The 22,763-nt window shown below is 28.0% G+C and overlaps 4 protein-coding genes across 10 annotated transcripts; all 4 read right to left on the reverse strand.

Annotated features, from left to right (window-relative positions):
- Positions 1 to 1,738: 1,738 nt before the first annotated feature.
- LOC105258797 (gephyrin-like) lies at positions 1,739 to 5,105 on the reverse strand. 2 transcript variants are annotated; one of them, XM_011270306.3, is made up of 11 exons: positions 4,921 to 5,105; positions 4,416 to 4,481; positions 4,255 to 4,286; positions 4,113 to 4,178; positions 3,776 to 4,036; positions 3,645 to 3,711; positions 3,452 to 3,551; positions 2,930 to 3,208; positions 2,661 to 2,794; positions 2,115 to 2,302; positions 1,739 to 2,044 (listed from the first exon to the last, which is right to left on the reverse strand). In XM_011270306.3, exons 3-11 carry the CDS (start codon positions 4,261 to 4,263, stop codon positions 1,826 to 1,828), a joined length of 1,323 nt encoding a protein of 440 aa, XP_011268608.1. In that variant the 5' UTR covers positions 4,264 to 4,286; positions 4,416 to 4,481; positions 4,921 to 5,105; the 3' UTR covers positions 1,739 to 1,825. The 2 variants fall into 2 exon arrangements, with proteins under 2 accessions (XP_011268608.1, XP_025270905.1); XM_025415120.1 differs by lacking the exon at positions 4,921 to 5,105 and having other exon boundaries at positions 4,255 to 4,417.
- Positions 5,106 to 7,069: 1,964 nt separating this feature from the next.
- Positions 7,070 to 10,344, reverse strand: LOC105258794 (gephyrin-like). Of its 3 annotated transcripts, none has more exons than XM_025415121.1 (10): positions 10,177 to 10,344; positions 9,507 to 9,716; positions 9,361 to 9,423; positions 9,030 to 9,284; positions 8,901 to 8,967; positions 8,717 to 8,774; positions 8,281 to 8,559; positions 8,013 to 8,146; positions 7,465 to 7,655; positions 7,070 to 7,398 (listed from the first exon to the last, which is right to left on the reverse strand). In XM_025415121.1, the coding sequence occupies exons 4-10, from the start codon at positions 9,270 to 9,272 to the stop codon at positions 7,174 to 7,176; spliced, it is 1,197 nt and encodes a 398-aa protein (XP_025270906.1). In that variant the 5' UTR covers positions 9,273 to 9,284; positions 9,361 to 9,423; positions 9,507 to 9,716; positions 10,177 to 10,344; the 3' UTR covers positions 7,070 to 7,173. The 3 variants fall into 3 exon arrangements, with proteins under 3 accessions (XP_025270906.1, XP_011268604.1, XP_011268605.1); XM_011270302.3 differs by having other exon boundaries at positions 8,717 to 8,810; XM_011270303.3 differs by having other exon boundaries at positions 8,717 to 8,810; positions 9,507 to 9,539; positions 10,177 to 10,339.
- A 994-nt stretch (positions 10,345 to 11,338) lies between these two features.
- LOC105258792 (MKRN2 opposite strand protein) lies at positions 11,339 to 16,123 on the reverse strand. Of its 3 annotated transcripts, XR_003123720.1 has the most exons (7): positions 15,921 to 16,123; positions 13,914 to 14,150; positions 13,097 to 13,398; positions 12,649 to 12,818; positions 11,921 to 12,463; positions 11,603 to 11,783; positions 11,339 to 11,521 (listed from the first exon to the last, which is right to left on the reverse strand). XR_003123720.1 is itself a non-coding variant. In XM_011270301.3 (2 exons), coding segments are annotated over exons 1-2 (564 nt in total). In that variant the 5' UTR covers positions 15,923 to 16,120; the 3' UTR covers positions 14,854 to 14,929. The 3 variants fall into 3 exon arrangements, 2 of the variants coding, with proteins under 2 accessions (XP_011268603.1, XP_011268602.1); XM_011270301.3 differs by lacking the exons at positions 11,339 to 11,521; positions 11,603 to 11,783; positions 11,921 to 12,463; ... (1 more) ...; positions 13,097 to 13,398; positions 13,914 to 14,150 and adding an exon at positions 14,854 to 15,491 and having other exon boundaries at positions 15,921 to 16,120; XM_011270300.3 differs by lacking the exons at positions 11,339 to 11,521; positions 11,603 to 11,783; positions 11,921 to 12,463; ... (1 more) ...; positions 13,097 to 13,398; positions 13,914 to 14,150 and adding an exon at positions 14,854 to 15,808 and having other exon boundaries at positions 15,921 to 16,120.
- Positions 16,124 to 17,672: 1,549 nt separating this feature from the next.
- Positions 17,673 to 22,414, reverse strand: LOC105258802 (gephyrin). Of its 2 annotated transcripts, none has more exons than XM_025415108.1 (18): positions 22,364 to 22,414; positions 21,744 to 21,901; positions 21,481 to 21,656; positions 21,207 to 21,405; positions 21,069 to 21,128; positions 20,870 to 20,932; positions 20,655 to 20,717; positions 20,508 to 20,564; positions 20,351 to 20,410; positions 20,180 to 20,245; positions 19,899 to 19,961; positions 19,578 to 19,817; positions 19,449 to 19,515; positions 19,250 to 19,355; positions 18,833 to 19,111; positions 18,579 to 18,712; positions 18,034 to 18,221; positions 17,673 to 17,957 (listed from the first exon to the last, which is right to left on the reverse strand). In XM_025415108.1, exons 1-18 carry the CDS (start codon positions 22,398 to 22,400, stop codon positions 17,736 to 17,738), a joined length of 2,238 nt encoding a protein of 745 aa, XP_025270893.1. In that variant the 5' UTR covers positions 22,401 to 22,414; the 3' UTR covers positions 17,673 to 17,735. The 2 variants fall into 2 exon arrangements, with proteins under 2 accessions (XP_025270893.1, XP_025270892.1); XM_025415107.1 differs by having other exon boundaries at positions 21,015 to 21,128.
- Positions 22,415 to 22,763: the final 349 nt, after the last annotated feature.

The raw sequence follows: 22,763 nt of genomic DNA on the forward strand, positions 1-22,763 counted from the left end.
GATTTTAACGATAATATTGAGCGATAAACTATTTTTAAAATTGTGTTGCTTTCGTGAGTAAAAAAGAAAAAAAGAATAAGAAAATACACGAAAATCTTTTATTTAAAATTTTAAATTATTTCTCTCTTTCAATAAGTTTAAGTTTTTTTAAGAATTCACAATAATTAACTTAAAAAATATGATAATCTACGCCAAACATTTCTCTAGATGGAAAAATTTTCTGGTTAATGTGCCACTCACCTGAGCGGCTGCATTAACACTCTCAACGATTGTGCGGCAACCTCTTCATAACCGTAAGTACCGTTTATTTATCCAGCAAAAAATAGGCCCGAAGTCTTCAACTGTGAGGTCAATTCTCTAAAATCTACATAATTGTACCCGACATCACAATCAGGTTTCTATAAATGTAAATGCAAATAGTCTAAGTATCATTACATAGATGTATATGAGTAATAACAATTATTTAAAATAATATTTAAAATAATGTAAAAATTAATTAATAAGAACGTCAAATGTGACAAATAAACGCTAAATATCTAGTTTAGATCTTTTCCAAAATCACGGAAAAATCAAAATGAGATTTATGCACGAATAATAGAAATGAATTTTGCATAGTCTTCAAACTACTCAACATGTAAGATATATAAACTCAAAATTAAGAGAATTAAATGTACTTGGATAAGCGTTTTCTAATCTTGAAATACAGTTAACGAGTTCCATTTGTTTCTTTCTTGAGAAGATGCAAAACAATCCATTTGGATAAATTAACAGCAAATCCTTCTGACTTCAGCCGAATTTGATGCCTAGTTTAGAATCGCAGAATCTTACTCTCTATGTTCAGCAATATCGTGGACTCGATATCTCCTCCACAACGTGTAAATTACATGCGTATTGTCTTTTATCATTTTCGCTACATCCTCAGGAGGAAAAATGCAAAGAATATGTATATAAACGAATTAGTTTTGTGAAGAAAGAAAAAATATTAATGCAAACACATAACTCGAATACTAGAATAAATTAAAAATGCGTCTAAAATCTTCATTTTAAATCTTGATAATATTATTTCATCTTTCTACTTCTCTTTCTAGTTCTATTGAAAGAATATTTTTATAATTTGTTATCTTCCTTTTTACAAATTTTAGATGACATTTTATATGTTGAATTATAACATCGCACAAAATTGAAGTATTTTTAATGTGTTATAAACATTATTAATAACACATATATGGTATGGTAAAATGTAATTAAATGCATTTTAGACACAAATATATAAAAACATCATATTTTATTGCTAACAGAAATAATTTCAATGATAAAATGATAAACAAAGGTATCATCACATTACGCAATACATACGTACAATGTGAAATTAAAATTACGTTTTAAGACTTATGTTCCAAATTGGAAGAAAGTAAATATACATAAACAACAACACATATTATTTTTTTCAAAGCAACGTAATATATCCCATTCTTTCCGTTTTACGAGATATATTTACAAGCTTTCTTTCTTATGCAACATTGTTTAAAAATGGATTGATTCAAATTATAATATAATTGTTTTATTTATTATTAACATATACAAAATGTCCGGTAATAACCATATCACCTCGCATGTACAGGTAGGGCGTATTAAATTGAATGAAAAAGTCCTGTATCGTTTTCGATAGTTATCATCGGACATCCTGTATATATATATATATATATATATATATATATATATATATATATGTATATGTAATCGAATATATATAGTTATGTACACAATTGTTTTGTCATAAAATGCTGATGAGAGACAATTAGAACCATCTGTTATTAATGCCTAATTATTTGATTGGACTTGCACATAGATATGTATTCGACATCTTGTCACTCCATGCTCGCGACGGGAACAATACGAGCGCATTAGCACCTTGACAACTAGATAGCTTATCACTGTCGAGATTTTCCCTGCTAGAAGCTCTCGCGAAATTTTCCCACTCATTCCATTCTAAAGTCGCCCATGCCGCTCTAGGACGTGAATGCAAAAGATACTCCTCCTTTACCTACAATATAATTTATAAAGTTATAACAATATGCGCAATATTTCCGTTCATTTCAAATTTCGAATCTTACGTAAGCTGGAATTATGCAGGGCTTCTGGAACATATTGCATAATCCCTTCAAAAGAGTTAAGAGAAATATATGCGCGACAACGAGAACGGTTACCGGATTTCTCGATAGACATAAAAGATATTTCTGTTTTCCCTCTAACTCGCATGTCGCAAACACTGTCGATTTTCCCGGTTTAATAAATATGTTTTCTAAAATATATGTTTATATTACACAAGGTGTGCCAAAATTCAAAGATAATAAAATTGCAGGATAAAAGTTTAAAAATTATATTTGATATTTTTTATTCCAAGAAATAGTTTTTAAATCACAAAAATGAATTTAAAGCTAAATTGTCACCTATATTCGTGAGTTTAAATTTTTATATCTTAAAAGTTGCTGTCGAATAAAAGTGATAAATACTTTTATTATTTATTTCTTTATAAACTTTTATACTTTAATTTTATTATCCTTGAAATTTTTGAGACATTTTTTATAATTCTCTCTATAGACGCGTCTCTTTATATTTTTTGTTACTGCAATGTGTATTTGGTTCAGAGATAAGAATACCGAAATGTATAGTGGCCTCAAAGTTATTCACTAAAATGGGCTTCAACAAATCATAATCGTTCGAACAGCCTATTGTCACAAGTACGTCCACTTGCTTTAAAGCGTCTTCGATTTTCATCTTTATAAGTTGTATACTGTGAAAATATCAACTATTAATTTTTCATTGTTAAATTGTTAATCATAAAGTAATAAAAGTATTAATCATTTGTACATTGAATGAAATATAATAAGAATGGCGAGAATTACGTAATAAATATCCATGCACTCACTCTTCTGTCACAATTCCGAAGTCCACTATCGAATTAAAACCTTTATCTTTCAATAGCGCGGTTAAGCTTATTTTGGCGCTGTCGTAAACTTGTCCCGGACTTAAAGGCTCTCCAGGTTTCACTAAGAACTCTCCAATTGAAAATATACCTACGGATACAGGTTTGACGACTGGAACTTCTTTACGACCCGTAGCTGCCAAAAGTATCAATTCCGCTGCCCCAATACGTGTGAATTGGGGTACAATTTGTTTCTCTTTCGATAAATCACTACCGATGTCTCTTTAAAATATATAAATATAAATATTAATAAAAAAAGAATATATAAAATAAAAAAAAGAACAAACGATAAAAAAAGAACAATTGAAAATGATTTAAAAAAATAAATATTTGAAAAGGTAGCATTTAAAAGTTAACATTTCAAAAAATAATATTAAAAAATAATATAAGAAACTTAAAAGGATAGTATTTTGAAAAGAATATATATATTTTTTTAAATATATAACTATATCGAATTTTTCATACTTAATATTCTGTCCGATTTCCGGATTAATCTTTATTAAAATTATATTTCTATAGGGAATTAGTCGCTCTACATCCTTCATTTGCACAACAGCTGTTGCTTCTGCAATCGGATACAGAAACAATAGTTAATCCTTTACTGCAAATAGAGAGAAGCCTTAATTTATAATTAAGTTAATTTGTAATTAAATTTCACCGTCAGGAACACGTTGTCCACTCTTCATATACATGCATGTCCCAGATAGAAGAGATACCGGATCAGACTACAAAAAGCTTTTGTTTAACTATAGCCCGTTGCTATATGTATATAAGCTTATCACAACTTACAGAACTTGTCTTTATTATTCTCCTTCTGCTTTCACCATCACGTGCCAATACTGCGTATCCATGTTTAGTAGCAACTCTAACTGCTGGCAAATCGCAATTGGAAGTTTGCGCTTCAGCCAATATTCTACCATAAGCATCATCTATCTTTATAACTTCAGATGTTGTCCTATCTGGTCTGTTATTTATTATTTCTTCTAATTTTGACAATGCTTGTGCTACAGTAACCAGGTTATATTGTGCACGAAGCCATTCTTCCAGTTCCTATGAAGAAATTTAATTGTATATGCAACCTCATATAATATTCCTTTTATTATCTTTAATGTAACAAATAGCTTACTTCGGCCGTGGCCGTGGTCGTGGATTCAGACGAAGGAGAGCTATTGTCTCCAACGTCTTGTCTTAACTGTGAAGTAATTTAAAATATCATATACAATTTCATAAAATCTCTTATTATGTTTAATATAGAAAATATAGTTTACCTCCTCCATTATTATGTCAGACGACGAGGGTTCTTGACAATAGCATATTCGAGATCATTAAAAAAATTTAATTGTATATATAGTTATATATAATCTCATAAAGTTTTTCTTATCATAGAAAATAGAACACCATCTAACATAGAAAATAGAACACCATCTACCTGAGTTTAAATTGTGTCAGACGAAAAAAATTCCGCTCCAATAGTGACTTCACTCGCAACATCCAACTGTGAAGTGATTTAATTATAATGATATTGTATATGTATATTTATTTATTTATTTACATATATTTGTGTGTGTTTGTTATACACACATTAAATAATTATAATAATTAAATTTTATTAATTTAGATAACATAGTCTATAGATTAGATATATTTCTTAAATTATAATGTTATTCAAATACAAGTGTATTAATTGAGAATGTAATTTTAATATATTAGAACATATTTTTAAGCAATATAAAATTCTAATAACAATCATAGATATTGGATAAGATGCATGGTTACATTTAATCATTGCATTTAATAAATGCAGCATACAAATAATTAAAATATTTTATATGTAACGTATCTTTTCAAATGGGTTTTATAACATTTGAACACATATTTCTTTCTATATGTATATAGTATATTTTATACGGAAAATTTGCTCGTTATATACATACCGGCTTCCATATTTCCTCCGAATTCCATATTTTATTGATTTTGATGCTACTTCAGTCTTTTTTAATATCACTTTATGATGCTTGCTAATATGATTGTCGCAGGATTTTCATCATTCGGATCGTACATGTACTTCTCAACCGTCAAACTCATCGACTGACTTGACTTTGCTTATGAGAATAGTATATCGACAGAAACTGCTTCGATGAAGAAAACTGTTTACATTTTTTCTTCCAAGCGTTCTTAATACACATGTTATACAAATAAACGCGAACATCATCTCCTCTCTCGATTCCGAGTTCATATCATGCGAATATTAAATCTGTCTGTCATAACGTAAATTATGCGAGCGCCAGTTTCTATTGAATGTGACAATATAAATAGAAAGAACTAATGTCATTTTCAAAATCGCGAAATGTTCAGATTTTAACGATGACATTAAACGACTAACTATTTTTAAAATTGTGTGACTTCCGTAAAAAAGAAAAGAAGAATAAGAAAACACATGAAAATTGTTTACAAAAAATTGTAAATTACTTCTCTCTATCTCAATAAGTTCAAATCTTTTTAAGAATTCACAACAATTAACTTAAAAAATATGATAATCTATGCCAAAGTTTTTCTCTACACGGGAAAATTTTCCAGTCAAAATTGTGCCAATTACCTTAGGTTAATACCTGTGACGATATCTTGTGCAGCAGCCTCTTTATAACCGGTAGTACCATTTATTTGTCCAGCAAAAATTAAGCCTGAAATCTTTCTAGTCTTCAATTAGGAAGTCAATTCTTTAGAATCTATATATAATCGTACTCGACACCATAACCAGGTTTCGCTATAAATATAAATGTAAAGCTTGAACATGATTGCTTACATAGATATATAATAATAGTTATTTAAAATAAAATAAAAATTAATTAACAAAATCGTTATGATAAATAAACGACAAATATCCAGTTTAGATCTTTTCCAAAATCACGGAAAAATCAAAATGAAATTTATGCACGAATAACAGAAATGAATATTGTATAGTCTTCAAACTACTCAACATATAAGATATATTAACTCAAAATTAAGAGAATTAAATGTACTTGGATAAGCGTTTTCTAATCTTGGAGTACAATTAACGAGTTCCTTTTGTTTCTTTCTTGATAAGATGTAAAACAATCCATTTGGATAAATTAACAGCAAATCCTTCTGACTTCAGCCAAATTTGATGCCTAGTTTAGAATCGCAGAATCTTACTCTCCATGTTCAGCAATATCGTGGACTCGATATCTCCTCCACAACGTGTAAATTACATGCGTATTGTCTTTTATCATTTTCGCTACATCCTCAGGAGGAAAAATGCAAAGAATATGTATATAAACGAATTACTTTTGTGAAGAAGGAAAAAAATATTAATGCAAACACATAACTCGAATACTAGAATAAATTAAAAATGCGTCTAAAATCTTGATTTTAAATCTTGATAATATGATTTCATCTTTCTACTTCTATTGAAACAGTATTTTTATAATTTGTTATCTTCCTTTTTACAAATTTTAGATAACATTTTATATGTTGAATTATAACATCGCACAAAATTGAAACATTTTTAATGTGTTATAAACATTATTAATAACCCATTTATGGTATGGTAAAATGTAATTATTAATACATTTTAGACACAAATATATAAAAACATCATATTTTATTGCTAACAAAAATAATTTCAATGATAAAATGATAAACAAAAGTTATCATCACATTACGCAATACATACGTACAATGTGAAATTAAAATTACGTTTTAGAACTTATATTCCAAATTGGAAGAAAGTAAATATATATAAACAGCAACACATATTATTTTTTTTCAAAGCAACGTAATATATCCAATTCTTTTCGTTTTACGAGATATATTTACAAGCTTTCTTTCTTATGCAACATTGTTTAAAAATGGATTGATTCAAATTATAATATAATTGTTTTATTTAATATCAACATATACAAAATGTCCGGTAATAACCATATCGCCTCGCAAGTACAGGTAGGGCGTATTAAATTGAATGAAAAAGTCCTGTATCGTTTTCGATGGTTATCATCGGACATCCTGTATATATATATATATATATATATATATATATATATATATATATATATACATACATATATATATGTATATGGTATATGTAATCGAATATATATAGTTATGTACACAATTGTTTCGTCATAAAATGCTAATGAGAGCCAATTAGAATCATCTGTTATTCACGTTTAATTATTGATAAGATATGCAGTTGCATATAACGTATACGATTCTTTTTGATCCTTTGTTTGCTGCGGGAACAGTAAGAGCGCATTAGCGCCTTGACAGCTAAATATCTGATCACCGATGAGATTTTCCCTGCTGACAGCTTGCGCGTAAACGTCCATGTCATTCCATTTTAAAATCGCCCATGCTGCTCTAGGACGTGGATGTAAAAAATACTTCTTCTCTACCTACAATATGACTTATAATGTTATAACAATACGCGCAAATATTTGCTTTCATTTCAAATTTCTTACGCGAACTTGAAATGTGCAGGGATTCCGGTAGATGCAGCTCAACCCTTCCAAAATGGGTAACAGAAATAGATGTGTGGAAACGAGTGCGGACATCGGATTTTTCGGTAGACATACAATATATTTCTTCAGTTTTTTATTAACCTTATATGTTGCAAATATTGTCGACTTTCCCGGTTTCAGTAATACGTTTCCTGAAAAGATATACATATACAGTATGCCCCGAAATTCGAGAATAATAAAATTACGACATGAGAGTGAAAAATTAAATTTGATATTTTTTACGCCAAGAAATAATTTTTGAAGCATAAAGATAAATTTAAAGTTAAATTATCACATATATTCGTGAGTTTAAATTTTTATGTCTTAAAAATTGCTGCTTGTGTGGAATAAAAAGTGGTAAATATTTTTATTATTTATTTTTTTATACACTTTCATACTCTAATTTTATTATTCTTGAAATTTTTGAGACACTTTTTATGCATAATTCTTAAGTAAATAGCTATTTATATTTTTTGTATAATATATATTTAGTTCAGAGATAAAGGTACCAAAATGTATAGTAGCGCGAAATTTATTTCTTAAAATGGGCTTCAACAAATCATTATCGTTCGAACAACCTATTGTCACAAGTACGTCCACTTGCTTTAAAACGTTTTCGATTTTCATCTTTATAGATTGTGTACTGTGAAAATATTAATTATTAATTCTTTATTGTTACATTGTTAATCATAAAGTAATAAAAATATTAATCATTTGTACATCGAATAAAATAAAATAACGTGGCAAAAATTATATAATAAATATCGATGCACTCACTCGTCTTTCACTATTCCGAAATCCATTATCGAATTAAAATCATTATGTTTTAATAGCGCGATTAGACTTATTCTGGCGCTGTCGTAAACTTGTCCCGGATTTAAAGGCTCTCCAGGTTCCACTAAGAACTCTCCAATCGAAAATATACCTACGGACACATGTTTGACGACTGGAACTGCTTTACAACCCATAGCTGCCAAAATTCCTAATTCCGCTGGACCAATACGTGTGAATTGGGGTAAAATTTGTTTCTCTTTCGATATATCACTACCGATGTTTCTTTAAAATATATAAATATAGGCATTCCGATGAAAAAAGGACAATTTAAAAAGATTTAAAAAGATAATATTAAAAAATAATATAAAAAACTCAAAAAGATAATATTTTGAAAAAAATATATATATATATATATAGAAAAATGTCGAATTTTTCATACTTAATATTCTGTCCGAATTCCGGGTTAATATTTATCTGAACTGAATGAGAATTATTTCCTGTTACATTTTTAAGTGGCACAACAGCAGTTGCTTCTGCAAAATAGGGTACAGAAATAGTTAATTCTTTACTGCAAATAGTGAAAAGCGTTAATTTATAAGCGTTAGTTTGTAATTAAATTTCACCTTCAGGAACACGCTCTCCGCTCTTCACATACGTGCATGTCCCAGGTGTGAGAGATACTGGGGCGGACTGCAAAAAATTTTTATTTTAATTTTAGCCCGTTGCTGTAAGCTTTTAACATCACAACTTACTGTAGTTCTGTGCAATACTATCCTTTCGCATTCACCATCACTTGCCAATACTGCGTATCCATGTTTAGTGGAAACTTTAAATGCTGGCAAATCGCATTGGGAATTTATCACATTGAACGTTATTCTACCGTGAAGATGATTTATATTTATCAATTCACATTTTTTTACATTGGAATTTACTACTTCTTGTATTTTCAACAATGCATCTTCTAAAGTCATCATGCCATATCGAAAAGGACTCATATCTTCCACTTCCTATAAAGAAATTTATTTGTCTATGCAATCTCATATAAAATTTCTTTTATCGCACTTAATGTAACAAATAGTTTACCTCGTTCGTAACTTCAGTTGAAGAAAATTCTTTGTCACCAACGTTTTAACTTGAGTCTCGACGCTTAATTGTAAAGAGATTTAAAATATCATATATATTTTCATAAAATATCTTATTATTTTTAATATAGAAAATATATAGTCTACCTTCTTCTTTCTTATCTCAGACGAGAAGAGTCCCTTCACAAAAACATATGCATTCGCGATCATTAATCGTAAAAAATTTAAATGTATATAATCTCATAAAATTTTTCTTATCCTTTTCAATATAGAAAATAAAAAACAACACATCTCAGTTTTAATTGCGTAAGACGAAAAAAAATCCGCGCCAATAGCGACTTCACTCGCAACATCCAACTATAAAGTGATTTAATTATAATGATATTGTATATTTATTTATTATATGTATATTTATATGTATGTTTATTTATTTATATTTGTGTGTATGTGTGTGTGTTTGTTATACACATATTAAATAATTAAATTTTATAAATTTAGAAAGTCTATAGATTAGATAAATTTCTTAAATTATAATTTTATTTAAATACAAATGTATTAATTGAGAAAGTAACTTTAATATATTAGAAAAGTAATAAAATATATAAAAAGTATTTTTATGCAATATAAAATTATAATAACAATCATAGATATTGGATAAGATACATGGCTACATTTAATCATTGCATTTAATGCAGCATACAAATAATTAAAATATTTTATACGTAACGTATCTTTTTAAATGGATTTTATAACATTTTAACACATACTTTCCTACGTAAAGTATATTTTAGGAAAAATTTGCTCGTTATATACATACCGGCTAGAATTCCGTATCTTATTGATTCTGATGCTATTTCAGCCTTTTTTAATATCATTTTATGGTGCTTGCTAATATGATCGCCGCAGGATTTTCATCGTTCCGATCGTATATGTACTTCTCAACCACCAAACTCATCGACTGACTCGACTGTGTTTAGCTATAAGAAGATTATATCGACAGAAACTATTTCTCGATGAGAAACTGTTTACATTTTTTCTTTCAAGCGTTCTTAATACATGTCATATAAATAAACGTGATTATTTCGATTCCGAGTTTATGCGAATATTAAATCTGTTATAATGTAAATTATTCGATCATAAGTTTCTATTAAATGCGACAATATAAGTAGAAAGTATGCGAATACCATTAAATTGTTATCACTAATTATCAATAAATATTGATTAAAGAATTAATTCGTTTCTTTCGGTAATATTCTAGACTGCGTAACATATTTTAAAAACCGGGGAATATTCAGATTTTAATGACATTAAGCGACAGTATTATTTTTAGGAGAAACGAATCGACATGATTCCGCGTTGAACGACGTCCAGAAAATAGAACATCAAGGAAAATCAATGATTTCAAATCAATTTTGCTTTTTAGTACTCCAAAATATATGTTCAAAAATTCTATCAAAAAAATCTGTGGTCCTTTTGTTCTGACTGGTCAATTAAACTTTATCCTACTGATAGAATTTAAATGTATCCGATTTTGATATGTACGCATGCGTAAACACGTGCACGTGACAGATCTTACTTAAACGGTATACGGGAAACTTTTGGAGCATATACTGCAGCAAAGTTTTTTTTTATTATTTACGCTATTATTAAAGCTATTTTATATTAATATTTTATTTTTCTCTTATAAAGTATGTATTGTTAATCTTTTTTTTTAAATTATTCAAATTATTAATATTCACTTATTATATATTAATGCTTAATCTAATAATTATAATATGATATATGATGGATTTGTCACTATTATTTTTTATTAATTACTTATTAATTATAATACATTATTATATTTTTGCGACAGCATTATTCGGGTGATATTTAATGTATTAAAATAGTCTTAATATAATTGAAGGTGTCACGTCTGAGATTTTATTTTGTGCAGCAATTTGCAAGTGAAATTATTAAACTGATACGGATAATTATTAAAAACATAAGTAATTACATAAAAGTAGTTGTAAAGTGATTGTTGAAAAGTAATTGTATTTTTTTAATAACAATATTATAGCGACTAAAAGAAGTCCAAAGACGAAAGAGAATAGCAGTAAAAAACTTATCGTACTTCGAGATACTTTATGAGTTTTTTCCTAGTGGATGAGTTTAATTCAGGACTGTAACAAAAATAAAACAAACAGTTAACAATTTCGTTGACATATACTTTTTCCAGACATATGAAATTTTAAATTATTCACCTATTTTTATCTATCTTATCAAACAGTGATTCAATAAATATTTTTAATAAATAAAATAAATGAGACGCATCAAATTTTTTACTTATAATTAATATCATCAGGTAATCATTTGCTCGTTGCGCTTAATGTCTTTTACTTGATTCTGTTGATCCACAATTATATGAGCATATTTTGCTTCTATCTGAAAATAACATTATTAGTATTCAGATGAAAATATACCTGCTTTACTTTATTAAAATTTCTAGAATTTTTATTAAAGTAAAATAACATTTTTTTTCCCGAAAAGTATATTTATTATCACAATAATAATTCACAAACCTCTATTCTTTACGCTAGAGTAGGATCTCCATCCAAGTGATCAAGCAAATTCAATAAAAACTTCGCTAATTATTCAAATATAATTTTCTCCTCATTATTGAAAACATTTCAAAGGCCGTATTTTTATTAGTTTTAGTGCTCTTCATCTTTAATAATTGTCGCCACTTGAGGCTTAATCGCACTTCGTTCTTAAGTATTCGTATAGCTTTCTGTATTTTGCTAAGAGTTTTTTTCGTCTTGTCGAACTTTCCGGCTCAAATCACATTTGATGTCTTGTCATTTGGAATCGCAGAATCTTACTCCTTATGCTCGGACATCGTGGACTCAATATCTTCTCCATAACGTGTAAATTAATGTCTATTGTCCTTCATAATTTTTGCGACATCTTCATTCGTATATGTCAGGTATTTATTTCTCAGGTACTCACACATTATCACTTATAAATGAAAATGGCTTCAGAGAGTCATCCGGTAGATATTCTATATACTCGTTAAGTCAATGCTATCTCTCTCTCTTGGCGGTGTCCCTAATAATATGTGTAACCTAATCAATATATCATTATAATTAAAAATTGTAATGTTAAAACAACTTTAATTAATATATGATTATATAAATTTAATATATAAATATTAGGGTATAAAATAAGAAATATGTCTATAGGATTATATGTGTTACATTAATTAATAAAAAATTATGTATACTGTGCATAAAACATAATTCTCTTTTACCAGTTTTCAATCTTCCTATCTGAAATTCAAGCCTGTCAAGTGTAATTGCCAAACCAATAGGTTCATCATTTAATCTATCTGCAGATCTCTTTTCAATACAATATTTATTTAGTCTCTTAAGAAAGTTTTTGTTATAATTACTGCGTCACCAAATATTTTTGTTTCATTTCCTACGAAATAATATAATATTTCTGGATAATATATAATATTAATACTAATAATAAAAATATATATATAGATTTTTAAATTTATATAATAATTCTAGGAAAATAGATTGATATAATATGTTATTGATGTAATATGTAAAACTCAATATTAAATTAAATGCAATAAAATCATAATATTTTAAAATTAAGTGTAATTAAAATTAGTTAAATTACTTTTATTCTTTATATGTCTTTATGTATCTTTTCTTCTATTTTATTTTATTATAAAGTTTGAAACATACTGAAAATTTCTCTGCAGCAAGACAGAAGATTGTTAGCTAAGTTAAATCTTCCATGAAGGATTCATAAACTGCGTAAACCAAGTAGAGTGAAAAATTTCGCCTAAAGATGTTTCTTGTATAATGTTTTATGGACTTGATTTCTGAGATCCCACTTTGTCGGTCTTTTGCACTTATTCAAAATTTTGTAGTCTATCTCTGAAAAATCAGATATTTGACAACATGTCCCGCCTAAAGCATCTATCTCTCTCATCAAATGGCCTCTTCTAATTCCATCGAAAGACGAAATTTGCATGACATTTCTTCTGCAAACATAATCAAATTCAAATATGTTTAACATACTCAAAGATGGAAAATATAAGGACAGAAAAAAGTTAATAAAAATATATTATAAAAATATATCTCATATCTCTTTATTTTTATATCCTAGTTATTTTAATATTAATCTATAAAATTTATTAATATATATCTTTCTGTTTTATAATTTCAAGTGTAGAAAATTTAAACCACAAATTGTTTCTATGTAATGTTATATCTGTTGTTAAAACTATAATATTATAAATATTATAAATTTTTCAACTTTTCATGTTTCCATACATATTTATATAGTTTCTATATAAATATTCATACATATTTATTCATACATATTCATACATATTTATATAGTTTCTAGAAAAGCATTCTGTGAAAATGGTGAAACATACTTTTATAAAAGAATCACATCACTTTAATGTGATATATGATATCAATATCAATCATTGTATGATATCAATCTATTCGAAAATGTAATCATTGCCAAATAGAATTTAAGCATACATACCAATAATATTTTTTTTCTTAGTAACTAACGTTTTCGCACCCATTTTGATAGCAGCAGCAGATGCTTCAGTATGATCACCGCCAACTATGATTCAAATTTCGTTTTGCTTTCATTTGTGATTAATCTCCTCAATCGTAATCGCTTCTGTTTGGAACATGGATTGAACAAAGTTGTTCTAATTTTTATAGAAATCATTTTTCTCCTTGCTTGCTGCTTCTCTTATCTGTATTCTAATTTCTGCAAAAATATTTAAATACCTATAAATTTAGAGAAAGATAACAAAATCAAATATTTGAATATATTAAATTATTTAACTCCTTATTGCATAAAAATCTAATTAATTTTAGATATGTATTTAATGATAAAATACTATTATAAAAGCTGCATGATATATGAATATTTACATAATATAATCTAAAGTCTATTCTTTTCAAATAAAACTTGTAACATATTAAAGAATTAAATAATTCACTATGTATATTAAATAATATTTTCTTTAACATATTGAAAAAATATATTATCAATATATATATATATATATATATATATATATATATATATATATATAGTGAATCACTTAAATTTCTATGTATGTATGCGATTTGAAATAATTTAGTACAAATATCTCATGAAAATTTTAATGTAGATGAGAATAATCTTCATTTTTAATTTTAAATAGCACATTATATTTCAGTTTCTCTTTCAGATTCATATAATATTCATCTAATATTTTATTGTTTATGATAAAAATTACAAGTTATTCCAAATTAAATAATTTGGTAACTGATACTATATGATGTATAATATAGAGATGTATTTTCAATAAAAATTATGTTCTTTTCAGATAAGATTTGACTATTTTGGAAGAGAAATTTCAGAACTGTTATTTCAATTTCTTTCAATAATCTATACAACAGAGGATTAACAAAAAGAACAAAAATGGAAGCAAACATTTATTGCATAAGTCATAACAAATAGCATTTTATTGAAAATGACAAAATAAAATATATCGCGTATCAAGAATAAGAGAGATGATCCGACAACAAGTACTCCTGATGTTTCAAAGCTCTGTACAATGAAATATATTTGATTGCATTTTGAATTTTCGACAGTATCAATCGTTCGCATAGATCTTCCTTGCTCGCAAACTTAAGATTCGCGTACCCCAGATTATTGAGAAATTCCAAAACGAAGTCGAAGCAATTCATATTGATCTCGTCGTAGTTGACGGATTTCCATCTATCATCTCTTGACATGGATGACAGCGTTTCATCCCATTGAGCGGTCCAGGCAACCGGTACGACGTGGAAGGCGACGCAACCGATCCATCTGTCAACGTCGTTCGCTATCAATCCGTCCTTATCGAATTCGACGATGCCTCCATCGGAATCGATTATTCCCACGTGCAAGTCGTCGCTCGTCACATCGTAGTCGTCCAGGAAGCTACCGCGCGAGGGTCGAATCGCGATGCTGGTCGGATTATGAGCGGCGTTTGCGAAAGGATATGGGACACGAAACGGGTCTACGATGAAATCTTGTATTCGCGATGAGCAAACCGGGCACGTCGTCGGGATACGCCTACAAAACACATTCTTCCTTGGGCAATGACGGAAGCACACGATGCCCGGATTGTCGTTCATGTCGAGGCGGAAATGTCAAAGTTGAATTTAAGTAGATCGTCGTATTTGACCGCGTGTTATTTTCTCCTCCACTTTTGATACGATATTCGCTAAATTTGTACAATTTTTATACGCGACTTGGAGAATTTTTATGTGTGTTTATATTAAAATTATCCTCTACCCTAACCTAATCTAAATAATTATTATTTAAATAACGCAAAAACCGACGTCGCATCCTCCGATGACGCTCGCACAGGCTCTCGTACTTGTTTCTTGCTACAATTGAGGATATATTTGCGTTAACCTCGTTTTACGAAAGAATCGAAATGAATGAAAACACATGTCACTTAACCTCACTTAACCTTACATTGCCAAGCTGCATACTTACATGACGAGTGCATGCGACTTGTGTCGTATCTTGTAACAAATTACGAGGTTGATGTCAAATATGCGTTACATGTGTCACAAGTTACAGCATATCAGTTACGAGGCTTTTCGTTTGTCACTGATATCAAATTCCAATCGCGCATAAACATGCAATATTCCGTTGACAGAACATCAGCTGATCAGCTGTTGAGTAAGAGAGTAGGGGAAGACTTGGAATGCGACCTCCTTCGGCTCCTTCCGGATAGATTCGGTTCGATTATGTGCTCGTGATTGGTTTTCCAAGTCGCGCTGAAATTGCTGGATCGATATGTCAGGTATTATGATTACCATTTCCGCCTTTTAATTTTGGAATGCACTTGAGATTTCTTTGTTTCGCTTCATTTGCATTCTCTTTTCCTGCATTCCCTACTTTAAAGCAAATTTTTATTTATATTTGCTCTCAGAAACGGCAGAAAAGAGGCAAAATGCAAAGAATGTAAATAAAGCGGACGAATTTTATGAAGAAAGAAAAAATATTAATGCACATAACTCAAATACTGGAATAAATTAAAAATGCGACTCTTGTGATATTAATGTGATTTCATTTCTTTTTCTCTTTGTAGTTTTCTTGAAACAGTATTACTATAATTTTTTATCCTCTTCTCTATAAATTTTAGATAACATTTTATATATTAAATTATTGTCAAAAAAATTGAAATACTTTTAATGTATTATAAATTAATGCATATATACAACAAAATGTAATAATATATGATACAGTAAAATGTACTTATTAATATATTTTAGACAAATATATAAAAATACTAACTTTATTGTTCAAATAATTTCAATGATAAAATGATAAATAAAAGTTATCACATTACGCAATACATATAATGTGGAATGAAAATTACATTATGAGACTTATATTCAAAATTGGAAGAAAATGAAGATATATAAATAACATATATTTTTTCCTGAAATATCTCCAAAAGGATGATTAGTTATCATCAATGTTAATGTTTAAAGTATTAACAATGTTAATGTTTTAAAGCATTAACAATTTTTGAAGTATAATTTATATAAATATTAATGTTTACAAGCATTATTTTTTATAAAGCATTTAAACTACGTTTTTCTTACAAATGAAATTTCAGACCATAACGAATTATTATTTGTTCGTCAATTTGAAATATCTTGACTTTAATAGAATTTTAGTTGGAAGTTGAATTACAACAAGCTAACAATATAAGTGAAACAATAAGTCGTGAAGTTTGAGAAGCTTGTAATCTTTCAGTTACCTGTCTTCGTTAAAGAGAAAATAATTCCAAGTTTTACATAAAGCAAAGTAATATATCAATGTTATATATACCTAATTGTTTTTTCCAATTATGAGATATATTGAAGTCTCCTTTCTCATACAACATTATTTACAAATTGTTTTAAATTATAATTCAATTTATAAAATAATTGTTTTATTTAATATTAATATATACAAGGTGTCCAATAATAACCGTATCATCTCTGTGTGTACAGGTGGAACGTGTTAAATTGAATAGAAAAGTACCTTTGCCATTACTCCTGTACTATTTAGCAATTTTCGATAGTTATTACCGGACACTTTATATATAAATATAAATATATATACATATATATATATACTAATATATATACATATATATATACATATATATATATACATATATATATATTAAATATACATATAGTATATACGTAATCGAATATATAATCGGTATATATAATTATGTACACAATGGTTTTATCATAAATTGGTATTTATGATAGTCAATTAGAAGCATCTGTTATTAACGCTTAATTATTTGATTAGACATGCAGGTACAAATGACTTATTCAGTACTTCCTGATCCACTGTTTTCTGCGGGAGTAATAAGAGCGCATTAGCGGCTTGACAGCTAACTGGTTTATCGTTGCATAGATTTTTCTTGCTATAAGCCCTCGCGATATTATCCCGCTTTTTCCATTGTAAATTCGCCCATGCCGCTCTAGGACGCTGATGCAAAATATATCGTTGCTGTATCTACAATATAATTTATAACAATATTATTTATAACAATACGCACACATCTCCCTTTATTTCAAATTTCAAATCTTACGCGAGCTGGAATTTTGCAAGGCTTCTCAAACATGTGGTGTATTCCGTTCAAAAAAGGTACAAGAAACAGATGCGCGGAAACGAAAGCAGACACAGGATTTTTCGATAGACATACAAAATATTTCATTTTGTCGTCAATAGTGCATGTTGCAAACGTCGTCGATTTCCCTGGCTTCAAGAATACATTTCCTGAAAAAATATACGTATATAAAATGTACCGAAATTCGAGGATAATAAAATTGCAGCATGAAATTTTGTGAAAAATTAAGCATTTGTTAGGTTTTATTTCAAGAAATAGTTTTTTTCGTAAAGAATAATTTAAAGCTAAATTGTCATATATATTCGTGAGTTTAACTTGTATATCTTATAAATTGCTGCTCGGAAAAAAATGGCAAATAATTTCGTTATTTATTTTTTTATAAACTTTCATACTACAATTTTATTATTTTCGAAATTTATAAGATATTTTTTATAATTTTCTCTATAGGCGCGTCTCTTTATATTTTTTGTTACTGCAATGTGTATTTGGTTCAGAGATAAAAATACCGAAATGTATAGTGGCATCAAAGTTATTTTTTAAGATGGGCTTCAACATATCATTATCGTTCGAACAGCCTATTGTTACAAGTACGTTTACTTGATTTAAAGCTTCTTCGATTTTCATCTTTATAGATTGTGTACTGTAAAAATATCAATTATTATTCTACCATTGTTACACTAATAAAAATATTAGTCGTTTGTATATTAAATAAAATATAATAATGCAGCAAGGATTACGCAACAAATATTGATGCACTCACTCATGTGTCACAATTCCGAAGTCCACTATCGAATTAAAACCTTTATCTTTTAATAGCGCGATTAGGCTTATTCTGTTGCTGTCGTAAACAAATCCCGGTCTTAAAGGCTCTCCCGGTTCCACTAAGAACTCTCCAATTGACAATATACCTATGGGTACAGGTTCCATGACTAGAATTCTTTGACGACCTGTAGCCGTCAAAAGTCCTAATTCCGTTGGACCAATACGTGTGAATGCAGGTATAATTATTTTGTTTTTCCTTATATCGCTACCGATATCTCTTTAAAATATATAAAAAGTGTTTCAGATGAAAAGAAAAACAATATTTAAAAAGATAGTATTTCGAAAAATTCAATATTTTTCTATATATATAGAAAAATATGTATATATATAGAAAAATATTGAATTTTTTTCGTACTTAATATTCTGCCCGAATTTCGGTTTAATTTTTATCAGAATTAAAAGTGGCATGTTATCATTTATTATTTGCTTTACATTCTTAATTGACACAACCGCTGTTGCTTCTGGAATCAGATACAGAAATAATAATTAATTCTTTACTGCAAATAGAAAGAAGCGTTAATTTGTAATTAAGTTAGTTTGTAATTCAATTTCACCGTCAGGAACGCGCTGTCCGCTCATCACATACGTGCATGTCCCAGGTATGAGAGATACTGGGTCGGCCTGCAAACAATTTTGTTTAACCCTAGTTCATTGCTGTATTTAAGCTTTTAACATCAACTTACTGTAATTCTGTCCAGTACTACTCTTTTGTCCACATTATCACTTGCCAATACTGCGTATCCATGTTTAGTGGCAGCTCTAAATGCTGGTACATTGCAATCGGAATACACGCTTTCGGCCAATATTCTGCCATGAGAATCTTCTGTATTTATATATTTATATGATCTTATGAGTTCAACGGACTTTACTATCCGTTGTATTTCCAACAATGCATTTTTTACAGTAATTGTGTCTTCCTCTTTCTGTGAAGAAATTTCATTGTATGTGCAATCTCACATAATATTTCTTTTATCGTTTTTCTATTAACAGAACAAATTGCTTACCTCGTCCATGGATTCAGCTGAAAGAGATTCACTGTCACTATCATCTTGACTCTCAAAGTTTAACTGTGAGGAGATTTAAAATATCATATACAATTTCATAAAATCTTTTATTATGTTTAATATAGAAAATATGATTTTCCTCCATCATTATTATGTCAGACGACGAAGATTTCTTGACAATCGCGATCGTTAATTGTAAAAAAATTTAATTGTATGTAATTGTATATAATCTCATAATATTTTTCTTATTTTTTCGAATATAGAAAATGTAATTAGCCTACCTCAAATTTTATTAACGGAGGAGATTCCGCGGTAATAGTGACTTCACTCTCCGACGCAATATCCGACTGTGAAGTGATTTAATTATAATTATAATAACATATTGTACACAGACAATCTTATGAAATTTTTCTTTTTCTCATTTAAAGTTTTGAATATAAAAAATATTTTACTTGGTTTGTAGTTAAATATGCAGATGTCTCATCATGTTCGGCGACTTGATCAACGTGTACCTAAAAAATTTAATATAATTAAAAATTAAATTAAATTAATGTAATTAAAATTTCAAATCTCTTATTCTCTCTTATTTCTGTTATTTCTAAAAAATACCCTTTCTGAATCCAAAAGCTGAGATTCTCTATAGCATTGTCGTGCATTCTCCTCTATCTATAAAGTGATCAAATTATACATTTTGAAAATCTTGCTCTCTCTCTCTCTCTCGTTACTTCATTATATCTAATATAGAAAATAACTTACCATTTTTGTAAATTTGTTAGATGAAAAAGAAGGTTTAGGTTCCTTTTTCTCTGTGTCGTCTTCCTAGAAAAAGATCTAATTATATATAGATAAAAGATCTAATTATAATCATATATATATATATATATATATATATATATATATATATATATGATCTCATAAAGTTTTTTTTCTTCTATCATTATTTCATTGTTTTGATGTGAAAGATACTTTACTTTCGTTAAAAATGAAGTTGAAGGAGAAGCAGGTTCAAATGTGATATTCGGCCTAATATTTTCCTATAACGAGACATAATTGCATGTTTAACCTCTTAACATACGATCTTTCCCTCCCTTATTACTTCATTTTAATAAATCTTACCTTCTCTATATGTAGATTAAGCATAACTTTTTCATGAGATTGACTTTCGCCTACCTTTAATAATATATTAAACATATCTTCTTCATCAGATTGGATTTGACTTTCGTCTGCTTCCTTTAAAAATATTTTATTGCAAATTTGCATTTTGTACAAAATTATTACATTGTTTCTAGGACATAAAAAATATTTTACCTGATCTGCATTATTATTATTATTATTAGAAGATATACAGCTAGCTGAAGGGACAATTTGCAGTATTTCTTCCTGGGGTATTAATCTTAATTGACATTTGAGTTGTCTTGCTGTTGAGTTGATGAATGTTACTACTTCTTCATTACAGAAGCCAAAAAAATTAAAGATTCGTGTTTTATATCGCTTTCCACAAAAACTTCTGAGGAAATGCATTTAAATTGTTATATAATTTAAAAAATAAAAAGATATAAAATATATAAAAACAAAAATTTACCGTTGAAACGGGCGTTCCAATGTCTCCAGTAATTGTGTATCTTCGTATTTTTTAGTAATTTGTTTAGTGATAATTCTTTCAAGCTCTGGTTTATCAGATGAATCAAAAGTTGTATAACCAATAATAAAAATAATATCAACAGGTTCATTTCCATCGCACCAAAAGCGTATTTTTTCCTATATCATATACAAAAATAAAATATAATAAATTGAAACATAATATAAATTAATAATATAAAAAAAATATTTGAAATATCTAGTTACCGTTATGTCACTTTCCTTAAGTTCTGAGCTTATATCAATTACTTCTGCATTAAAATTTTCCGTAAATGTATTTTTAATAAACGTTATTAATTCGTTCATCTCACAATTATATGCAAGTGTCATATCTGCGTTTTCCCATAGAAAATTTTGGGTATATACTGCGTAATTATAATAAAATTACTAAAACTTTATATATAATACATATATATGTATATATTTGTATGCTTATGTATCTGTTTTTATCATACAATAAATAATTATAATAATTAAATTTTATTAGTTTAGAAAATATATGATAAGCACAGCCTAGATTAGATATATTTTTTAAATTATAATGTTATTCAAATACAAATGTATTAATTGAGAAAATAATTTTAATATATTAGAAAAATATTTTTATGCAATATAAAATTATAATAACTATCACAGATGTTGAATAAGATGCTATATTTAATCATTGTATATATCATTGTATATAATAAATGCAGCATACAAATAATTAAAATATTTTATACGTAACGTATCTTTTCAAATGGGTTTTATAACATTTTAACACGCATATTTTTTCTTACATGTATATTGAATATTTTATATCGAAAATATACTCGTTATAAACATACCACATAGAATTCCGTATTTTATTGATTTTTTAGCCATTTTCAATATCTCTTTATGATACTTGCTAATATGATCGCCGCAGAATTTTTATCGTTCCGATCGTATATGTGTTTGTTCTTAATCACCAAACTTATCGACTGACTTTACTTAGCCATGAGAATAATATATCGACAGAAACTGTTTCGATGAGAAATTGTTTACATTTTTTTCCTCGAAGTGTTCTTAATACATCATACAAAAACGCGGAGATCATCTCGTCTTTCGTTTTGTTTCCGATTTATATCATGAGAATATTAAATTAATTATCTGTCATAATATTAAATTAATTATCTGTCATAATGTGAATTATTTGAGCGTCAGTTTCTATAAAATGCGACAATATAAGTAGAGATAACGTAAATG

Source organism: Camponotus floridanus, unplaced genomic scaffold, assembly GCF_003227725.1.
Source record: "Camponotus floridanus strain SB8 unplaced genomic scaffold, Cflo_v7.5 scaffold97, whole genome shotgun sequence".
Taxonomy (NCBI): domain Eukaryota; kingdom Metazoa; phylum Arthropoda; class Insecta; order Hymenoptera; family Formicidae; genus Camponotus; species Camponotus floridanus.